The following is a 21,743-nucleotide window of genomic DNA, read 5'->3' on the forward strand; positions in this document are numbered from 1 at the left end:
TTGCCAACCCGAAAAAGACCCATTTATCCCTATTCTCTGCTTTCTGTTAGCTTACCAGTCCTTTATCCATGCTAATATGTTATCCCTTACACCATGTACTCTTATCTTGTGACGTAACCTTTGATGTGGCACCTTATCAAATGCTGTTTGGAAATCTAAGTACATCTACAGGTGCCCCTTTATCCACCTTGCTTGTTTACTTCCTCAAAGAACTCTCATAAATTAGTTATAAACATGATTTCCCTTTCACAAAACCATGTTGACTCTGTCTGATCCATTATGATTTTTTAAGTATCCTGCCATAACATCCTTATAATGAATTCTAGCAGCTTCCCTATGACAGATGTTAGGCTAACTGGCTTATAGTTTCCTGCTTTCTGTCTCCCTCCTTTCTGCTGGGACCCTTCCAGAATCTAAGCAATTTTGGAAGATTATAACCAAAACCTCTACAACCTCTACAGTCACTTCTTTTAAGCCCTAGAATGCAGGCCATCTGGTCCTGGGAACTTATCATCCTTTATTTCTAAAAGTTTTCTCAGCACCTTTCCCCTGGTGATAGTGATTGTTTTAAGTTCCTCTCTCCCTTTCATCTCTTGATTTTCAAGTATCTTTGGCAGGTTTTCTAAGTCTTCTACAGTGAAAACAGATATAAAATACCTGTGCAATGCCTCCACCATTTTCTTGTTTCCCATTATCAATTCCCCAGACTCACTCTCTAGAGGGCCAACACTAGCTTTAGTTACTCTTTTCTTATTTAAATACTTATAGAAACTCTTACTGTCTGTTTTTATATTACTAGCTGGTTTTCTTTCATACTCTACTTTCTCTCTCAATTATATTTTTCTTCATTCTTTGCTGGTTCTTAAAATCTGTCCAATCTTCTGACCTACCACTAATCTTTGTAGATTTGTACAGTGTTTCTTTTAATTTGATACTATCCTTAACTTCCTTATTTAGCCACAGATGATGTATCCTTCTCAAAGAATTTTTCTTTCTCACTGGGATAAATGTCTGCTAAGAGTTATTAACTATCTCCTTAAAAGTCAGCCACTGCATCTCTACTGTCTTCCCTTTTAACCAAGTTTCCCAGTTCACTTTAGCTCTTCCTTCATATCCTTTTAATTTATCTTTATTATCACATATGGCTTTCTCCATTGAGAGAGGTTGGTGATCCTCATGGAGCGCCAGATCCCACATTTGCGTGCAGACTTGCACACCATCACTTTGGCCATGAGTTCGACGCAGCAATGGCAAGGTGAGAGAGGGACGAGGCACTAGTTAGCTGGGAGGTACAAGTGAGCCTTGAAAGGGAGGCGGAGAGACTGACCTCTACATCTGGGGTCTCCCCTCAGGGCACTATGAGTGTGGTCAGTGGTGCCTCAGCCCCTCTGCCAGTAATACCAGCTCCAGTAGCCACAATGACTGAGGAGGCTCCTGCACCTGTGCAGCAATCCCTCAGCCAGCTGGGGCCCTCCAGGCTGTCAGAGGATGTCTGCTAAAGTCACCCCAGGCCAAGGGACAGCCTGATCAGTTGCCTGCCTCCACTTCAGCTGCCAGCGCAAGGATCGCACCACATAGAAGTACACAAAAACATATAAAGAAGAGCATCTCGATGCACTTGAGGCTTCACAGGTGTATTAATTGTGGCCAGAGTGGGTTTGGTATTGCAAATATTCACCAGCCCTCTTGAAACGGACATTGGTCACCTCCTGGAAGCAGCGATTGGTTGCAGCCTGCAAGATCCCACACCTGTCCTCAGTGGATCCCTGGAAAGAGCCAGATGCATAGAAATTGAGTGCCACAGTGATCGTCATGGTCATGGGAATTGGGTGTCTATTGAAGCCCATGGGTCGCAGCTTGTCCTGTAACATAGCATGTAAGTCAGTGACTGCCAACCTAGAGAGCCGCAGTCTTCGGTGACATTGCCGCTCGGACATTTGCAGGTAGTTGAAGGAGTCTGGCAAACTCTTTGGTGTGGATAGGCCCTTCTTAGAGTGGCTGGCTGCTGCCGCTCTCCTATTGGAGCGTCATGGGCTGGCGCTGCTACATCCCGGCCCACCCTCAAGCTGAGCCGCTGTTGCATGGCATGGGGGTCCACAAAGACTGAACGTATGAGACCCATGCCAGCTGATTTCTGCCCCTCCCATTGCTGTCCTTGGAGAGACAAACTTACCTTGGGAACTTCCCCTTGCTTCTCCCCCCTGAAGACATGCTAATGCCCCTCAGTGCCCATGCTTGCAGAGAGCCCAGAAGCCGAGACTGCGCCCACCCTTGCACCCAAGACTGTGCTCACCCTTGCAGAGAGGTCAGCATCCTAAACTGTTCTCACCCTTGCACTTGAGGCTGTGCCCACCTGTGTAGAAAGCCCAGCACCGCAGGCCAACAATGGCCTCCACTCCCCTCTCTTCCCTTATCCACTGTTCCCCATGGCTGTCTTCCCGTGGCGGCATTGAGGCCTCACCTCGTTGTCACCACCTTTAAAAGGCTGGGGATTTGAAGGCACGTGATCACCCTGTGCCATTGAATAAATTTGAAATCCCCCATAAAATTTGCTCCAATTCAATGCAAATGCATTCTAACTAGCTGCTCACCAATACAAATTGCAGTCCCACCGCTTCGGAGTTTTCTGCCACTAACAAAATCCAATGTGAGTTTCTGGGCGAGCACCACCATCCCGATTTTTCGGCCGCCCAAACTTCCACTCCTGTTTCTGAAGTCCGGATATAATCCAGTCCCATATTTCTATTGTATACAACCTGATGTGAATGTCCCAAATTGTTTACAAAATGATACAGTACAGTCTTTGAGGGTTGTCCAAAGCAGGTTGTTTGTCTTGTACCAATGTGTTCATCTTAAAGTTTTAAAGATTATGATTATACAAATGGGAATGTGAGAGTAACATTTTTCAGGCCCTGTGCAGGAGTGGGGACACACAGCTAATGTGTATCAGAAAGTTGTGGGCAGCAGTTCACTCTGATACATCTACCTTCAATACAGACAATATAAAATTGGTGCACAGTGTTACTGGGAGCAAAAGTAGTTTTAAAAGCCCCTGCAGGGAGTTTGGTGGCATCATTTGCAGTCTATTTTTGCAAGCCTTTATCTTTTTCCTGGTTCCACTTAGGTGTACACTGTTATGAAAGTGCTTCTGTTTTTTGTTAAAAATATTTTTTGAGGAATTCATAGCCAAACTGAAGAAATGTTGGACCAGTTTTTTTCCAAGAGGGTCGTCAAGAGGACACTGAAAGAGCTAGTTTGGCAACAACATTTACTGGTTGTCACATGACTCAAGTTAAAAATAGAACAGAAACCCTGGTAACTGGCGAAGATATGGTGAAAGAAGTGACAGGTCAGAAGGTGGATTTTCTGTTTCCGGCATCACTTTTGAATTGGTTGGCGTTTTTTAAAAAACTGAAGGACAGAACCCAGCTCAGTCTAGCCTGTTCCATCTCTTTAAAAAGCCTGCAGAAGGGGAAGAGAATTCCTAAGGAAAGAGAGAAGACCACAACCCAGCTCAGCTTCCCAACATCTCTCCAAAAGACCCTGAGAAGTCCACTGTGTTAACTTATCTTGTCTCTTGTCTTTGAAGAAAAGCCTGCCAAATTAATTCTCAACACCGCCTGAAAAGAACTGTTCTAAAAGATCCCAGTGACTCATCTATGTGTACTCAGAGGCTAGACGGTATGTCAGTTTTGGAACACAACATATCTCATCTGCTGTTTTCTTCAAGAATGAGCAAGTATTCAGCCCAAGTTTTGTTTTGTCTGTAACAGAGCTCTGAACAAAGATCCCTTTTATTTTCCCAGTTAACCGGTATATGTGTGTGTGAGTGTGAGGAGCTAAGGTAAAAAGGGAACTTTAAAATTTCAATCTGTGTTTTTATGCTTTATTTCATTACTGGTTAAAACTTGTTTTATAATAAACTGATAATTTTGTTGTTTTGTAAAGAAACTTGGTTAGTGTGTTTTATTCTGGGAAAAATAGAGTATCTGATTGACCGTATGAGTAAGTGGGAAAATTTAAATATATGTTGTGACCTGTGGAGAAGTGGAATTGAATAAACAGTGCACTCCTCCCGTCACGGTCGTTGCATCACAAATACCCGTAGCAGTTGCTGAGGCTGCTATTTTTCACGTATGACCCACAACAATAGAACAGTAGGATTTCCAATGAGAATCGCCCTGCCCTTCTGCTTTTTAAAGGAACAGGAGAGATACCAGGGAGGTCAGGTGCACCAGAAGTACCCTGAGTCCATCCACTAAGATTGCCATGCCCTCATTTATAGACACCTATCGTAATGTATCAGAGGAACAGCGCCTGTGAAGGCTACAGTTAATAAAGGAAAACATGGCAGAGTTGTGTCACATGCTCCAAGTTGACCTGAAGACATGCCACTGTTAGTGATAGTTAAAATCACAACAGTCCTAAAAGCAAGTGGGTTGTTTAATACATCTATGAATAGCTGATGCTGCTAATGTTTCCTGTGGCAGCCTGGGGTAGGGGTAGGGGTTGAACGCCCTCCTGGCAATACCTCTGTCATCAATGAGAAAAGGTTAATGCTGAAAGTTCAGCTCCAATGTAGAAAAAAATTGAATGACATCACCAGAGTTGTCAAGGTAAGAATCGTAACTCTTCGCTCTCTTACTCTCTGCTTACCCTTTCACCACCTGCAGCCTCACTATTCACAATAATGTCCTCTCCCTTCATCCTTCTACAATCACTGCGCCACACTTCCCTCCACTTTCTTCTCCTTATACTCCCACACTCTACACATCCTATTTGCAATGGTATTGCAACCCTCACTTTCTCATGCTGCACAACAAACAACACACAATAAACTATTTGACCATAATAGTTAAATTCTCTAAACAACTCACAACATTATCACTAACTTACAAGAATGTCACCAACACACTCCCTTCTTTGCTGCCAGAGAAGGTCACACACATATTGCAGCAGGAGGCTGGGGCAGGAGGAGGCTGTGACCGGAGGAGGGTGGACTTGCCTGCATATCATTTCCCTGTGGAAGAAATGTCCTGGTCATCATGAGCAGGGAAGAGTCATTGCCAGGGAAAATGGCAGTGCTGGATGTGATGTCACTAAGGGTTTCTTCATACCTTAAATATTAGCCACAAATGGAATTGATGTTGTTGCATTCAGTTTTTCTGAATTTGGTGTTAATGTTAATATTTATAGGGCAAGTGAGGGCAAGATCAATGAACTGAACTGAAGGAAGGCAGTCAGATGGTGATAGTAAGAATGGTGGTGATGATTGCGGGACTGTTGCTATACTGAAGGTAGGAAGGATGGTTCATGTGAAGTGTTCTTGGATGAGCACTTGTCTATGGCAGCTAGGAGCTGTTGCTCCAGCTCTTTCTCCTCCTTATGCTGCACTTCAGCCTTTCTTGCTGCCAAGTGCTGATAGAGGCTGGTCCCTCATGATGGCAAAGTGTCAAGCATGCAGCAGATGACTACAACTCTGGATAATTACTCAGGGGTATATTGCAAAGCTCCTCCTGAATGACCCAGGCAGCAGAAGCGGTGCTTAAACATGCCAACAGTGTGCTTGATGATGTTTCTAGTGGGTTAGTTCTGCAGCTGTGCCCACGTCCCTTATAAGAAACATGAGCCATATCTGAAGGGTATGTCTCTTGTTATCCAATAGCAAGCCTGTGACCTGACAGCCTGGTTGAAATAAAGACAATACAAAGGACCAGCACAGGATGTAAATCATGACTGCTACGTAGAAACTAGACACAGTCCTGCATGATATGCTACCTGTCATCACAAACAAGCTGAATATTCAGGGAGTGAAATCTTTTTCTAAGGAAGACGCCAGGCTGGCGGTGGAGAGCAGGGAAGACACCCTGGGCATGACTGCAATGAGGGTGAAGCCTAGTGATGTTTTGTCCTGCATGGCTCTGTCCACAGAGAAAGAGATGTAAGTATTCTTCCTAGTGCGGAGAGCCTCAGTAATCTCATTGATACAATGCTGGCCTGAAAACTGGGAGGTGTCACTGGTGTCATCTGCTACAGCCTGAATGACCCTGTGACATAAAGGTTAAGGGTCACGGTGACCTTGACAGCCACAGCTATTCATGCCCTGCTTTGAGGCTCAAACTGCGGCTGCAGCAAGTGGCATAGCTCAGTGACAATCTCCTTGATCAAACAAGTCTCTTGGTTCAACATTGGTCCTCAGTGAAGTTAAGATAGAATATGTGTTTCCTGAAGACTCACTGCGGGTATAGCCTTCTACGCAGTGCTCTCCTCCAGCTCCTTGAAGCTGCTCCTACTCTGTCATGTCTTCTTCATGCCTCACCCTTATCCTCTAGCCTCAAAGGCAGACTACCCATGACTGCAATAGAGCTGTTTTAAAGGCAGACAAAAGCAGTCTAGCACCAGACACAGCATGTTAACAGAAGTCATAAATCAGTTGCAGAAGGTAGAAACGAGGCAGGAAAAAGTGCAGATATTAATCAGTAGTCTAATGGACAAACCAGCAGCTAATGGAGTAGGTGAGCCCTCTAAATTGTGATGCTGACAGGTCCTTCCTGTCTGTTAGGGCACTGGGTGGCTGAATGAGTTTATCATGCAGTGAGTCAGGTGCTGGGGCAGCCCAATTTTAGGAGAGAATCCTACAACATGCTTAGGACATTTATTTAGATATTTTAAGAGTATTTTAAATACTGGCATCATGGATGTCTACAGAGGAGCCCAATCCAATATGGTGGGTATGTTACGACCACATGGTGTGATGTGGGTGGTTCCCACTGTTCAACACCCCACCTGACCACAGCAAGTGTATTTGTATTAGAATTTAGCCCCTTGGTTGGACCAGACAGTGACAGGTTTTCTTTTCGGTTTTAAAAACAGAAAATCAATTGTTTATTGATCAATACGCCTTATCCCGAAGGTGTTACAACCACATCCACTCATGCATTTGCTCACGCATACACACACATGAAGAAACAGTAAAGGGAAAGAAAAAGGCGGCTTTTAGTGGGGGGAGGGAGGAAGGTTACGATAAACCTGTTGAATTCTCTTGGAAATCAAGTTTCTAGATGGATGCAGGTCTGAGATGAATGTAGATTTCTCTCTTGATTCAAGGTTCAATTGAAGATGATGGGTTACTCACTGCTGTATACTGTAGATGTCGGATTCTGCAACAGGGCATGTACTTTCTGGCTTCACTGGAAAGCAAGCTGTTAGATGGGACTTCTCTCCTGGGTGAGTCTCTCTGTCTCCCTCTCGCTGTCTTTTTAAAAGGTAAGCTGTTATCTCTCACCTCCTGTTAGGAGACACTCTGATTTCCTCCCCATGGCGATCACACAATGGCCCAGGATGTGGCTATTTCACACCTCCCTTGTTTCAGAAGAAACTATTCAATTCTGAAATGTTTTAGGATAGGTGTTAGATGGGTTCCATTGACACCTTTTAGCTTTGAGGATTTATCTGACAAAGTCAAACATGCCTCATAAAGTCTAAAATACAATATATCACCCACTGTCACCCTAGAAATAAGAACTATCAATGTGCCAGAACCTGAATAGTTAACACCATATATTGTGGAAGCAGTAGTTAAGGGGTTAAAGCTTGAACAAACAGGGAACCTGACAGCACACAGTAACAGAAATTTGCATAGCACAATTACATTTCTTTCAGTTATGTATTCTCTAATAGGTTATAGTTTCTCTCAAATCAGTTTGTACTACTTTAGGAATGATAATCTCCAGGACCATGTGATTGTTGATGAAGCTTGTGATATGCAGATTTGTGGTATGCAAATTCCTTGGATTTCATTTTATGTTGTTTATTTTTTGGGCTCAGAAAGTTGGAAAAAGAACCAGCAAGAAAGTTCAGGGTCACACCACTGTAAACATTCATTTCATTCACTCCATCTTACAACGGCTACAGCTGGCATTGCTCATAACAACCATTTGAGGTTTGAGTTCAGGTTTTTTCATCATCCTTCCTTTGGATGGGGTACCATTAAAAAATTGCATTTCTTTCTGTTATGTGTTCTCAAATGGGGTTGTAGTTTCTCTCGCCCCAGTTTGTACTACTTTAGGGATGTTAATCTCCAGGACCATGTAATTGTTTGTGAAGCTTGTAGTATGAAAATTTCTGTTACTGCATGCTGTAAGGTTCCCTATTTGTACAAGCTTTAATCCCTTAACTACTGCTTGCACAATACATGGTGTTAACCATTCAGGTTCTGGCACATTGATAGTTCTTATTTCTAGGGTGATAGTGGATAATACATTGTTTTTTAGTCCTTGCGAGCCCTTGTTCTGGCTGAGTTCTGACAAGCCAAAAGACTTGCAGGTTGGTAGGTAAATTGGCCATTATAAATTGTCACTAGTATGGGTAGGTGGTAGGGAAATACAGGGGCAGGTGGGGATGTTTGGTAGGAATATGGGATTAGTGTAGGATTAGTATAAATGGGTGGTTGATGGTCGGCACAGACTCGGTGGGCCGAAGGGCCTGTTTCAGTGCTGTATCTCTAATCTAAGCTAATCTAACCTTGGAAGAAAAATTGTTGGGTTTGATTAGTTTTGGATTTGAAACCTGATTTTTGATTCTTCAGTGGGTTGATCCATGCCGACCTCACTTTCAGTTCTTTTATGATTTTCACAAGTGTGGTTCACTTTCAGGCATGTTGCCTTCCCCTTTCCCTTCCCTTCAGAGATAGGTGTTTCCCTAATCTGCCCCATGCCCTCTGGGACACTACTGCTCCCAGGGGGTTGTTCAGCTTCCACTGCACTCCCCTATGGCACTTCAACTAGGTGAGACATCTCCCTCATTCTTGGCTTTTTTTTGGGAACTTTCCTTGTCTGTATTTAAATCTTTACAGAAGGTTTCAGCTAACCATATCTCAGTTTCTTTTCCTTCAGCTCTTGCTGCTTTTAGCTTCTTTAAATCTTTTTGGCTATATCTGGGCCCTTTTAAATTCTTCTGGCTCCATTGCCCCCCTGTGGGATTTGTGGAACTTCCCCAGCCCTCTGCAGTTGTACAGTTTTGTTTTCTCCCCTCAGTTTCTCCAGTCTCTGTGGACAGCTCTGGACCCTTTGGGTACAATACTGTGCTTCCTGCCAAGTCATTGCCCAGCAATAGATTTGCCCCCTGTATGGGTACGCTCACAATGATTCTGATTGTCATTACCCAGTAACCAGCTTACTCTGAGGGACATTTTAACTAAGGGAACTTTCAAACATTTTCCAGAGAGCCTTTTTACTAATACTGTAGTATTTGTTCTGCTTTCCAGTGAGCCTTTTTACTAATACTGTAGTATTTGTTCTGCTTACCAGTGGCATTTCTGTCAGTTTGGCTGCTGGTGGGGTTTGAAAATGACTGGTATCCATAAGGATGGTTTTCTGTTTGCCTGGTGCCTGGGACAGAAAATGAGTAATTTTTTCCTTTGTGCAAAAAATTCTGATATGTGCTCGGCTCTTGAGTGATAATGGATTACAGGCTTATCACTTTTAAAGCCACAGACACAGGCTTGATTGCATTGCCTCCTGCTGGTTTTTTGGCATACCAATAATTGGCCTGGACATGCTCAGATTTGCCACACTGGAAACATGTTGGGCAGACCCCTACTGGTTTATCCCCGTGTTCCTTTTTTTAAACATTGGCGAATGGTCGGGTTTCCCTTCCCTGCTCTCCTTTTCTCGCAAGTCTATTTTTGCTTCCTCTACATCCCTACTATCTCTCCCTGCCTTGTAAGAGTTAATAGACCCAAATTTATTCGGATGTGTATTAATTCATAGTCTTCGGCCATCTTAGCTGGTTCCCTTACTCTTGTGACTCTTTGTTCTTCAATGTGGGTTCTTATACTACTTGGGGTGATATTTTTAAACTCTTCCAGCAACATCACTTCTCTCAAATTTTCATATGAGGGTTCTAGCTTGAGACATCATATCCAGCGATCAAAAGCCATATGTTTGATTCTTTCAAAATCAATGCAAGTCTATGTGGGCCTTTTCCGAGTGTGTCAGAATCTCTGTCTATATGCTTCAGGTACCAGTTTATACGCATTCAGAATTGCCGTTTTAGATTGTTTATAATCAGAGGAACTTTTTTCTGATAATATGGAACAAGTTTCACGAGCCCTCCCCACGAACTCGCCTTGTAAGAGGAGAGTCCAAAATTCTTTCAGCTATTTTAGCCTGAGATATTTTCTCACATGAAATAAAATATGACTCAACCTCCTCCTCATTAAATTATGGCACTAGTCTTGAGTGTCTAAGCACATCAAAGTTTTGCTCTGAATTGGGGATAAGGTTTGAGTGGCTGGCAGCATTTTAATTTTGGGTTTGCAGTCTCTGTAACTCCAACCTTCTTGTTGCTTCCTCTCTTTGGATCTCCCTTTCCTCTTTTTTCCTTCTGAAACTCAATTTCTTCCTTTTTCTAGCTAGAGCTAATTTTTCAGACTCTGATTCAAGGCTTTCTTCTTCTAGCTCAGGGGTAAGTTTAAAATGGTTGGCTAGACATTTCACCAGTTCAGGTTTCTTTCCTTTTTGTCTAAAAGTGATTCCCAACTCTGTAGCTAAGCTTTTTAATCTTCAACACTTAATTTCTTTTAACTTATCATGGGATATTTCTCCCTGCCCTACAAACTCCCTAACAATAAATGTGGCCAACTCTTTTGTTTCTCACACCATGGAGAAAAAAAACACAAGAATACAAGAAAAACTGTTTGTTTATTTTTCCACAATTTTAGAGGTCAATTTTCCTCCCTTTTCCTAAATCTCTTATTTGTCTGGTGGTTCAGATCCTAACTTTGAGCCCCCAATTTGTTATGGCTATGGGTGGTTCCTACTGTTCAACACCCCACCTGACCGCAGGTTTTCTTGTAGGTTTCAAAAACAGAAAATCAATTGATTACTGATCAATGAGCCTTATGCCGAAATTGTCGCAACTGCATCTACTCACACATTTTCTCCTTCGCAAGCACACACACACAGAAAAGAAGAAACAGATAGAGAACAGAAAAAGGAAGGTGGCTTTTAGTGAGGGGAAAGGTTACGATAAACCTGGAAATCAAATTCTAGATGGATGCAGGCCTGAGATGAGTGTAGATTTCTCTCTTGATTGAAGGTTCAGTTGAAGACAGTGGGTTACTTCTAGCTCTCACTGTTGTATACTGTAGATGTCGGATTCTGAAACAGGGCAAGTGCTTTCTGGCATGGCTGTAGCTCAAGCTGTTAGATGGTGCTTCTTTCCTGGGTGACTCTCTCTCTCTCTCTGGCTGCCTATTTTAAAAGGTAAAGCTGCTATCTCTCACCTCCTGTTAGGAGACACTCTGGTCTCTTCCTCATGGTGATTGCACAAAGGCCCAGGATGTGGCTACTTCACACCTCCTTTGTTACAGAAGACAGCTTGTTTTTAAATCGTTTCATGAGCTGTGGGCATCACTGGCTGGGCCAGCATTTATTGCCCATTCCTAAATGCCTATGAGATGGTCGCGTGAGCTTCCTTCTTGAACTGCTGCAGTTCATGTGGGGTAGGTACACCAACAGCGCTGTTAGGAAGGGAGTTCCAGGATTTTGACCCTGTGACAGTGAAGGAATGGCGATATAGTTCCAAGACATTATGGCGTGTGGCTTGGAGGGGAACTTGCAGGTGGTGGTGTTCCCAAGCATCTGTTGCCCTTGGCTCCTAAGTGGTAGAGGTTGCAGGTTTGGAAGGTGCTGCCAGAGTAGCCTTGGTCCATTGCTACAGTGCATCCTGTAGATGGTACACATTGATGCCAGTGTGCGTTGGTGGTGGAGGGAATGAATGTTTGTGGATGGGGTGCCAATCAAGTGGGCTGCTTTGTCCTGGCTGGTGTCAAGCTTCTTAAGTGTTCTTGGAGCTGCACCCATCCAGGAAAGTGGAGAGTATTCCATCACACTCCTGACTTGTGCCTTGTAGATGGTGGACAGGCTTTGGGGAGACAGGAGGTGAGTTACTCGCCTCAGGATTCCTAGCCTCTGACCTGCTCTTGTAGCCACAGTATTTATATGGCTACTCCAATTCAGTTTCTGGTCAATGGTAACCCCCAGAATGTGGATAGTGGGGGATTCAGCGATCGTAATGCTGTTGAATATCAAAGGGAGATGGTTAGATTCTCTTTTGTTGGAGATGGTCATTGCCTGGCACCTGTGTGGCACAAATGTTACTTGCCACTTATCAGCCCAAGCCTGGATATTGTCCAAGTCTTGCTGCATTTCTACACGGATTGCTTCAGTATCTGAGGAGTTGCGAATGGTGCCGAACAATGTGCAATCATCAGCGAACATCCCTACTTCTGACCTTGTGATTGAAGGAATGTTATTGATGAAGCAGCTGAAGATGGTTGGGCCTAGGACACTACCCTGAGGAACTCCTGCAGTGATGTCCTAGAGCTGTGGTGATTGACCTCCAACAACCACAACCATCTTCCTTTGTGCTAGGTACGATTCCAACCAGTGGAGAGTTTTCCCCCTGATTTCCATCGACTCCAGTTTTGGTAGAGCTCCTTGAAGCCATACTCGGTCAAATGCTGCCTCGATATCAAGGGCAGTCGCTCTCACCTACCTAAAGCACATTCAATTCTGGAATATTTTAGGATAGGTGTAGGATGCGTTCCATTGACACCTATTAACTTTGAGGATTTGTCTTATGTCTTTGTCAGACAGTTTGAATACACAAAAGGCCAATCCCTTTTTCTTCAGTGGCCATTTTGGACTATTGTTCACTTTTTAAAATAAAAGCTCATTTTTTTAATGACAAAGTCCGTTTTTGATAACTCTTCAGAATTAGTCCATGATTGTTCTATCATCGCACTTCTGGTGTACGTGACAGGTAGTGCACTTTCTACATGGAATGAGCGCATGCATGGCATCTACTATACTGGACCCTTTGACGCCCATTTTTCGTCTGTGAAAAAACGGACACAGCACACTCGAATTTCTATGCCAACGTGCTTGAGAAAGAGGCATCACGGGAGTTTCCTTTACCTTTTTCCTGTGGAACTACAATACATCAGGACAATCCATATCATTTGCCAACCAGGTAGAAAGCAATAGAGACTTCAATTGTCATTGGCAAAATTCTTTGCCTAAAAGAGACAATGTCACAGTTTTCACTCTGTTAGTGTGAATTGCAATGCTCAGAGTGTATTGTGACAGCCAGGCAGAAAATTTATAAATGTCAACTGTGACAATTCATTTTCTGTAGCTTTTTATACCACTTCCTGGGTTGTTTGAGATGAGTGGGTCCGATATGCCGTGGTTCTTTACTGACACAAATTATAGGAGCTATTTCCCATTTGCACTCATTTTAATAAATAGAAAAACATGAGTTGAAGTTGTGTCACATCCTGATTTGCATTCAGGATATGTGCCAGAAACAACAAAACAGATCATTTCTCCTCATGTGCTATGAGGTAATCATAATATAAAAAACGCAGAAATCAATCCAATGAGGTTGCTTTAAAACGTTTCTGAAACACCTTGGGCTGGATTTTCGGCCTGCAAGTGGAAACGGGCGGTAGGCCCATTGGCCAGCATGCCAGTTCCCTAGCTCCATCCTTTCTCTGGGCCATTTTTGAGGAGGCGGGATTGGGCAGGGTGGGTGGTGGCAGGCTACCTGCCTGCATGTGGCGTGCAGCCCATCAGGCTCATTAAGAGCCAATTGAATCCAATTAAAAGAGGCTAACTGGAATTTTCCAGTCAGCCTTCGGGTACCCGCCAGTTTAGGTGCTTGGAGGCGGCTTCCTGGCAGCAGGCCAGGAGTGGGGGGGCAGCGGTCCAGGAAGGCCTAGTCTGACTAACTAAGAGGTAACTGTACGTTTTTATTGGAATAGGCATATATCGTTTGTGCAGTTTGTTTAAGTTTCTTTTTAACCCTTTTTCTTTGGTATAAGTTGTTTGATTAATGGTGAATTGTGTCAGTTGTAATTCTTGATCTCAGGAACCTTACAGGGTCATTTTCTTTTCCAATTGCTTTTGAGTCTCTGTTGGCCTCTTGCTGTTACTAACAGCATTTGTATTGTTCTAGAGTTATTGGAGTCAGTTACATGTAGCTGTGTAACTGTGGAGCTAATTTTGTCTTTGTGTGATAAGTGTAAAATAGGTGATAGTGAATTGACAGTCCATTTAACAGCCCCAATTTTCACTGCCCCCATGTAGCGGATGCCTCTGGAATGCCCAAAATGGTTCACATGCAAATTATCCAAACCGTGTAGTTTGAGACAGGGTCAAAGCTGAGGAAAACTGGCAGCCAGAAGTCCCAGCCCGCTGTACTTTCAGCAGCGGAGTGAATTTTGATCCCACTATTTCTTGAATCACAGTCACACACATCACTGAGCTAGCTAAACATAGAGACATACACTTATTACTTTTTGTAATTGGTTCTGTGATATAAACACACTGAGGGACATTTTGACTTGTGCAATAGTGTAAAATGGTTAGCAGTGAAGCGCAGCTTGTTGACTTTCCTCCCATTGGACAAGAGAGAAGGTAAAATAACCTGAGTCCATTCGCCCTCACCACCCCTTCCCCTCAATCCCACTTCCTTCCTGCTGTGTCCTGATATTAACCCACTCTTTTGAGTAGGTGAGCAGGACACTGGAAGGAAGGAAGCAGAGTTCTACTTTAAATATGCAGATCAGGTCCAGAGATGTCATCAGCAGTCAATTTCAAGCTAAGGCCTGAGGTGGGAAGGGTTGGCTCCCCCGTCAGGAAATTTACCAAGAGCTGGATCATGGACCAGGAGATGCCAGGAGCTAAGTTTCAAAGTTATGTTGCAGGCTTCCTTGTGGGCAAGGAGGGCTCCTCCAAGTTTCACAAGAAAGCCTTGAGTTTCTCTTGAATTAGGCTACCCCTCTCCCACCCTCACCCCACACCACTCTCCTCAAGATTGTGGCCAGATCATTCTCAATCGTCCCCTCATCTTTCTCCCCCCCATCCTGATCACACCTAGAGGCTACTCCCTCCTTGTTCCCTCACTAACTGCTGGGGACCATTCCCATGGGTCCCTGGCTGTGGCCTCCTGGTGCAAATTCTCACTCCAGCCCACTGGCCAGGTTATCAATCTGGCTGGGTGTCAGGTGAAACTCTGCCTACATTTATTTAAATGAGACCCTGCCATTAAACTTCAGTGTCTACTACCCGGACTCCCTCCCAACCTTCCCACCTCCCTGTTAATACCAATGCCTATGTTTCATCAATAGAATAGGGAGTGATATGAAACTTTAGATTGTCTTTGGAATTCTCTACCCCAGGCGGCTGTGGATGCTCAATCATTGAGTGTATTGAAGTATGATATTGATAGATTCTTTTGGACTCGAAGGGAATCAAGGGATAGGGAGAACAGGCGGGAAAGTGGAGTTGAGGTCAGGATCTTATTAAATGACAGAGCAGGTTCGAGGACCCTTGTGGCCTACTCTTGCTCCTATTTTTTATGTTCTTACATTCGTATCTCCAAATGGGCTGCAGATTCACTATCACCCATTTCACACGAGTGCAAAAAATCTAAATTTCTGACAGTGTATTCATATCACAGAACCAATTACAGAAAGTAATGTGTATTGCTTTATGGCTAGCTACATAGTGATGTATGGCCATGTATCATGAAATAGTGAGCCCAAATTTCCTGTGGCTTAACTCCATTGCCGGAAGTACAGTGGGTTGGGATATCTGGCTGTCAGACTTCCCCAGCTTTGACCCTGTCTCACATTCCAGGGTTGGGATGATTTGCACCATGTGCACCATTTTGGGCATTCCTGGAGCTTTCACTACTTCGGGGATGAGGAATTTCCCAACAGTCTCAATACCTTCTTCTGTGCTGTACTATTCTATGATTCTGTAAAACCTAGCTACACTGTCTGTGGGTGCGGTGCTCAATCAAAGAAGATCAGAAAAGTTTAAAAAGTTTCCATTTTAAAGTTGCCCTGAAGAAATTGGCATTTGCAGCTTTTCTGTGGGAGGGGGGTTGGGGGGGGGGGGTGGTGGGGGTCACCATTCTTCCAGGATCTGATCCTGGCATTCAAGCACCATGCAGACATGCTTTGTTTTGGGTCCATTGGAGCTGGAACTGATGGGAGCTCTACTGGTTGACATCAATTCCAATTCTCCTGAAGATGTCCACATGGTTGAATTTCGCCATTTAGAATGAAAGAGGTGGAGATTCAGTGGAACCACTTCCGAAGATGCCGTTCTGCAATAGACTTGGCTCTTAGTACTGTGCAATCTGCCCTGTTTATATGGTGGAGCAGATTCCATAGTGTCAGTGCAGCAGTCAAACAATCACCTCCACATGCACAGCCTTTTGAGATTTGCCATTTACTAGCTTTTCACTGAGTTGTAGCAAGTTTCCTTTGGTGTTGTTGCCTGCTGCATGAGACTCGCCTGGCAGCTGCCAGCAGAACTAAAGAAATATAGAAGCAGTTTTCACCTTGTTGCCATGGTACTGCTAGCCGGAGGTGCCCAAGAGAACCAGCTGTTCAGACGGCAGTAGCAGCATCGTGCCATTTACCTTACAGCACTTTGCCAAAGTCAGAGTTTCCAACAATACTAGTGCTGTAAAATGGAAGTATGAAAAATGTTAACTAGTTATTAACATGTCACTGGATCTGGAAATTCTTTTTTTCTCTATTGAAGTTGCATTGCTTAAATTTACACAGCATGGAACTACTGAAACAGTCTGAGAATGCCGACATGATCTAGTTTGAAAGCAGCATACTACGTACTCTCTTTTATTGATCAGGTTTCTGCCGCTCCTTAACTTCCCGTTTTATCAAATTGTGTCCTGCACGCCATCCAACTTGCAAATGAGAAAGAGGATCTGGCAGTGCCATGAAAGAGTCGGGCTGTGAGGCCTTAATAATCGTTCCTCCCAATCAAGAACAAAGTAGCACAATAGGGTGAAACCAGAACTGAAAGTAAGAAGAGTTAGCATACCATTCAGAGAGCTGTATTTGTAAATTTGGCAACATGGGCGAAATCACCAGGGCATGAGAGACTGTACCTTTCGTTATGACCAGGTGAGAAGGGGTCTAGGGTTCCCTCTCAGCCTTCACCTGATCTTACTGTAGCAGGGGTTAATTTTAAACACATTGTGTTTTTAGCTTCCCCTTGGTGAATCCTTGTTCACTGCTTTCCAATTATAAGGCAAAGAAACCAGCCAAACAGATTTTCTTAGCTTTAAAGAAAAAAGGTTGAACTTTATTAAACTTAAACTCTAATTCGGTTAACGCCTACGGTATGTATGGCCATGTATCATGAAATAATGGACACGGATTTCCTATGGCTTAACTCCATTGCCGGAAGTACACTGGGTTGGGATGCAGCCACGCTAGCATGCATATGCGATAAATACACGTTCAGATAGAGACAGAAAAGAACAGAAGAAATAAAGTGGAAAAGTTTGAGGCAATATCTGAAGAAGGTTTTTGTTACTGTTCTTCAAGCTCGCTGTACAATCCTTGATTGTCGGTAGGTCTTGCTTTTCGTTGGGGCCCAGTATTCTTCTTAAACCTTGTTCAATCTAGGAGACTTTTCTCTCCTTTGGTTCACGTCGTCAGTGGATTTGGAGTTCCGTGCGAAAGAGATGGGAGCAGACAGGAGAGGCTGTGATGAGCCAGCCAAGAGAGGTCTTTACAGTCCAGGAGCAAACAGTCTCTCTCCTCTCAAATTCTCTGCACAATACAAATTTAGGTTAGTCATGTGACTGGCTGGTTTGACCACGTCTGTTTGTGATTTGGCCATCTTAACAGTCATGCTGAATGTGAGCTTCCTCACCTTCAATGTCTGGTGATCAAAGTTCATTTTGGGTTGAATGTGTCAGGGAATGGTCCTTTGTCTCCACATGCACTGTCTGTTAGTATGTAAATGCTTTTTCCAGCCACGGCTGATCTGTTTAACAAGTCACTTTCTCGTTCCAGCAACAGTTTAAAATCAATGTTCATATACAAAATTAATATGCTTCATTCTTGGCTGATGGGGGTCTGCATGACACTTTCTTTGTCTATCTGTCAGTGTGCTAGCAAGGTATAAATATAAATTTAATGGGTGTATCGTTAAAAGAGAGAGCTTAGCTGCAAATCTGCTGTGTACCTCTGGTCCAACGGTTCAGTAGGTAAAATGCAACATGGTGTGATACTGAACCACACAAACTAGAAAGGTCCTAGGTACATTCCCTGGCCTAGGCTGAACTAATGGATCTCAGTAGGAATGGTGGTAAGAAAATGCAATTTGATTCAATCCAATGCAGTGCTGCAAGAATCTGACACCTGCATACTTTCTGCATGGTTGTTACGTGGAAAAACATGGCAGCCATTTTGTGCACTGCAAAATCCCACAAACAACAATGAAATAAATGAGCAGTTAATCTATTTTTGATGGCAAGAGAAGGACATTGATCAGGACACTGGGAGAACTCATCGTTCTTTGGATACAGCCACCTAAGACTCTAGGCATAGGTAGACAGGGCCTCTGACAATGCAGTAATCCCTCAGTACTGCATTAGTGCATCATCTTAGATCAGTGATTCTTGAACTGGGGTCCGCAGATACCATCCAGGTGATCCAGGATGCAAGGCTGATCCACGGGTGGTCAACCCGGGTAACTGCCCAGGGCTCCATTGTCAACAGTAAGCAAGTGAGCAGCAACCGGAGGTGTTCCCTGTATTCAAGATCTTGCCCTGCTCCTCTAATGCACTCTCTGTGCTCCTGCTCTCTCCAGACTCCTGCTTTCTCAGTGCTCTGCTCTCAGCACGTTTCTGCTCTCACTGTGATGAGCTTCCCCATTGCTCCTGCTTTCCTTCTGCTCCCCTAGAGCTTTCTCCATGATCTGCATTCCCTGAGTTCTTGCTCTGTCTGTACTTCTGCCAAGGATAGACTGACTCTGCAGTGAGAAGCAGGTACACCCATATTACTGATGTTTGTAAATAAATACCTGTTTTCTTAAAAGCAATGTTTTGACATTCTTTACATGCAACACTTTCATATTATGAGTATTATAATTTAGATGGGGGTCCATACTTATTGATCCATTTGAAACAACGTCCTTTAACCAAAAAAGTTTGAGAACCACTATCTTTGATTTAAGTGGCTAAGTCCTTAATGGAGCTTGAACTGACAATTTTATGACCCAGAAATGAGTGCCTGCCATTCAGCCAAGTTAACATTTGAAAATACATCTGCAGGTATCAGGTGGAGACAGGATCAAGCACAAATGTGATGATTCTCATAGCTGAATAGACTGTTAATGTTCACCGTCTCAAGGAACTGCCACTGTTCATGCACTGCAAGCTTATCCATGCCCATCAAAATGTATGAGTCGCGACCTTTAGGAGAAGAGGGAAGAAACTGGAAGCAAAAATGAAATAGGGAGATGAGATTAGTGATTAAAGCTATGTGGTGAAACAGGTCGGAGAGGTTTGACGACAACTCCTAATGTTATGCAATTTGATTAGGTTAACCATGGTGGCCAGAACTGAGGGCTTGGAATCCAAAGAGCTTGCTTTGCATTTACACTGGGAACTGTGCCATTAGAGAGCTCAACCCCAGTCTGCTGTGCATTGCTTCCTCCATGTCCTTTAAACTACTTTCAATTCTATACACACTGTGATGACACATGTTTGTAGAGACTATTTTCTTCCTTTTTTCAAATTCCAATTTCCTGTTATGGGCTGCTTACCAATAAATAAATGCATTACCTTTTAACTGGAAACTTGGGAGATTGTAAAAGTATATTTCTGCTTGCTCCTCACCTCCCTGCGGTGGTGTTCCATCTAACAGACCTGAGAACATCTCATTAAACTCACCAATGAACACAATTGAGGTTGAGTGATAGCTGGCCCTGACACTTAAAATTGTTTTGCTAGGACAAGGATTACAATCACTTCAGCTCCTGGGCTACAGCCATTTTATTTCTTTCCTATTTCTGGAGTGAGAAGTTTGTTTTGTTTTTACCGATAAGGAAAATTAGACCTTGGGTATGTTCAAAATAGTATTTAATAGCCTTTTTTAAAATGTGTTTGTATAATCATTTGAAAACGTCAGCCCAGCTTTTCATAAGTTATTTTTTTAAATGCAAGATCTCAATTTCTTGAATAAATGTGGAAAAAAAATGTAATTTTGTATTGTGATATTTGCACATGGAGGGTTGAACTGTCGTGGATTCTGGCAGCAGACCAGGTAGTGAGTGCCATTGCCGCTCATCATGTGTGTGGCCTGCCCACTGCAATTCAGTCGGCGGGCAGCTAATTATGATAATGGAAGCCCGGGGCCCGTCCAATTACACGACAGGCAGGATTTGAGGCGCTGATTATGCTGTCGGATGACTGGAGCAGGTGCTGACATCATATTTAAAGCCCTGCCAGCCCTGCCTGCATTGCTGCCTTTCAATGATTTACTCTTTGCTGATTGCTGCTGAACCCAGTGTGGTAGTGACTCCTGGACCGCCCTCCCCACCTCCCTACCCCCATCCCCGGAGAAGGACATGGAGTACAGCAGAGGCAAGACACCGGGTGGCCCCACAGTTTAGCGATGCCTCCCTGGAGATTCTTCTCCAGGCTGCAAGGGAAAGGCAGGAGGTCCTCTTCTCCAGGGATGGCAAGAATAGATCCTGCCACCTGACCAAGCAAGCATGGATGAGGATCACAGAGGACATCAGTATCCATGAGGTCACCCCCCCCAAACATGGATGCAGTACGGAAAGAGAGTCAACAATCTCCTTCGTTCCGCCAAGGTGAGTCCTCCATACCTCTCTCCTCTTTGGGCTTGCATGTGGCTATGCGGGAGGCAGCGCGACATACGGACGGAGTATCCACAAAGGCGCTGGCAAAGGGGGTTAGGCATCAGCATGTCCTGCCAGATGCATAACTGCCACTGGCAGAAATGTTCTCTCACTCTTCCTGTGAAGTCTTACCATCTCCCTTTTTCCATTTGCAGGACAAACAGGCCATAACAACAGGGAGATCTCAAAGACTGGTGGAGGAATTCCAGATATACGGCTTCTCTCAATGGCTGAGGAGGCGGCACTGAAGTTAGCGGGGATCCAGAATGGCTGCTGAATAGTCGATGGTGAAACTGGAGTTTCCGTGCATGAGAACGAGGATTGTCTTCATTTGACATCCAACACACTTCTGGAGATCCAGACCATGCATGGTTGGCATGACAAGATCTGCAATGCCTAACCCACATATGTTTGTTTTCTCTCATGCAGGTCGGCATCCATAGGAGGCTCCAGCAGAAGTGAGACAGCAGTCAACCTCTGAGGAGGAGCAGTCAGAGGATGCATCATCGCATAACTCTCCTGCACCGTCCACCAGCGCAGATACGTTCACCTGAAGGGGTTACCACTCGGTCTTAGAATCAGGGTCACAAGCTGGTGAGAACACCACACATGTGCAAGAGCAGCTGACTGAGGTTGCGACAGCTGAGGCCTCCGGCCATCTCACTGCTTAATGTTGACTACAAGATTCTGTCCAAAGCCATAGCCAGTCGAGTCAAGTCTGCTCTGGAGTTGGTGATCCACCCCGATTAGACCTGTACTGTACCCGGCAAGAAGATCTGTGATAGTCTCGCGCTACTCAGGGATACGATTGCCTACGTGTGGGACAGGAGGGTGGACACCTGCCTCATCAGCCTGGACCAGGAGAAGGCTTTTGACAGGATACCGCACACCAACATGATGGACGTGCTTTCCAAAATGGGGTTTGGGGAGGGTATCTGCAATTGGATCAAACTGCTCTACACAAACATCAGTAGC

The 21,743-nt window shown here is 44.1% G+C and overlaps 1 protein-coding gene across 1 annotated transcript in view; it reads left to right on the forward strand.

Moving 5' to 3' along the window:
* LOC137370301 (uncharacterized) overlaps positions 1–21,743 on the forward strand; it is a 138,269-nt gene that overhangs the window by 102,853 nt on the left and 13,673 nt on the right. Inside the window, exons 24-26 of the mRNA XM_068032680.1 lie at positions 7,108–7,227; positions 7,681–7,776; positions 10,415–10,467. Of these exons, the coding sequence (XP_067888781.1) occupies positions 7,108–7,227; positions 7,681–7,776; positions 10,415–10,467 (269 nt within the window). The remainder of the gene's footprint in view (positions 1–7,107; positions 7,228–7,680; positions 7,777–10,414; positions 10,468–21,743) is intronic.

Source organism: Heterodontus francisci, chromosome 5, assembly GCF_036365525.1.
Source record: "Heterodontus francisci isolate sHetFra1 chromosome 5, sHetFra1.hap1, whole genome shotgun sequence".
Taxonomy (NCBI): domain Eukaryota; kingdom Metazoa; phylum Chordata; class Chondrichthyes; order Heterodontiformes; family Heterodontidae; genus Heterodontus; species Heterodontus francisci.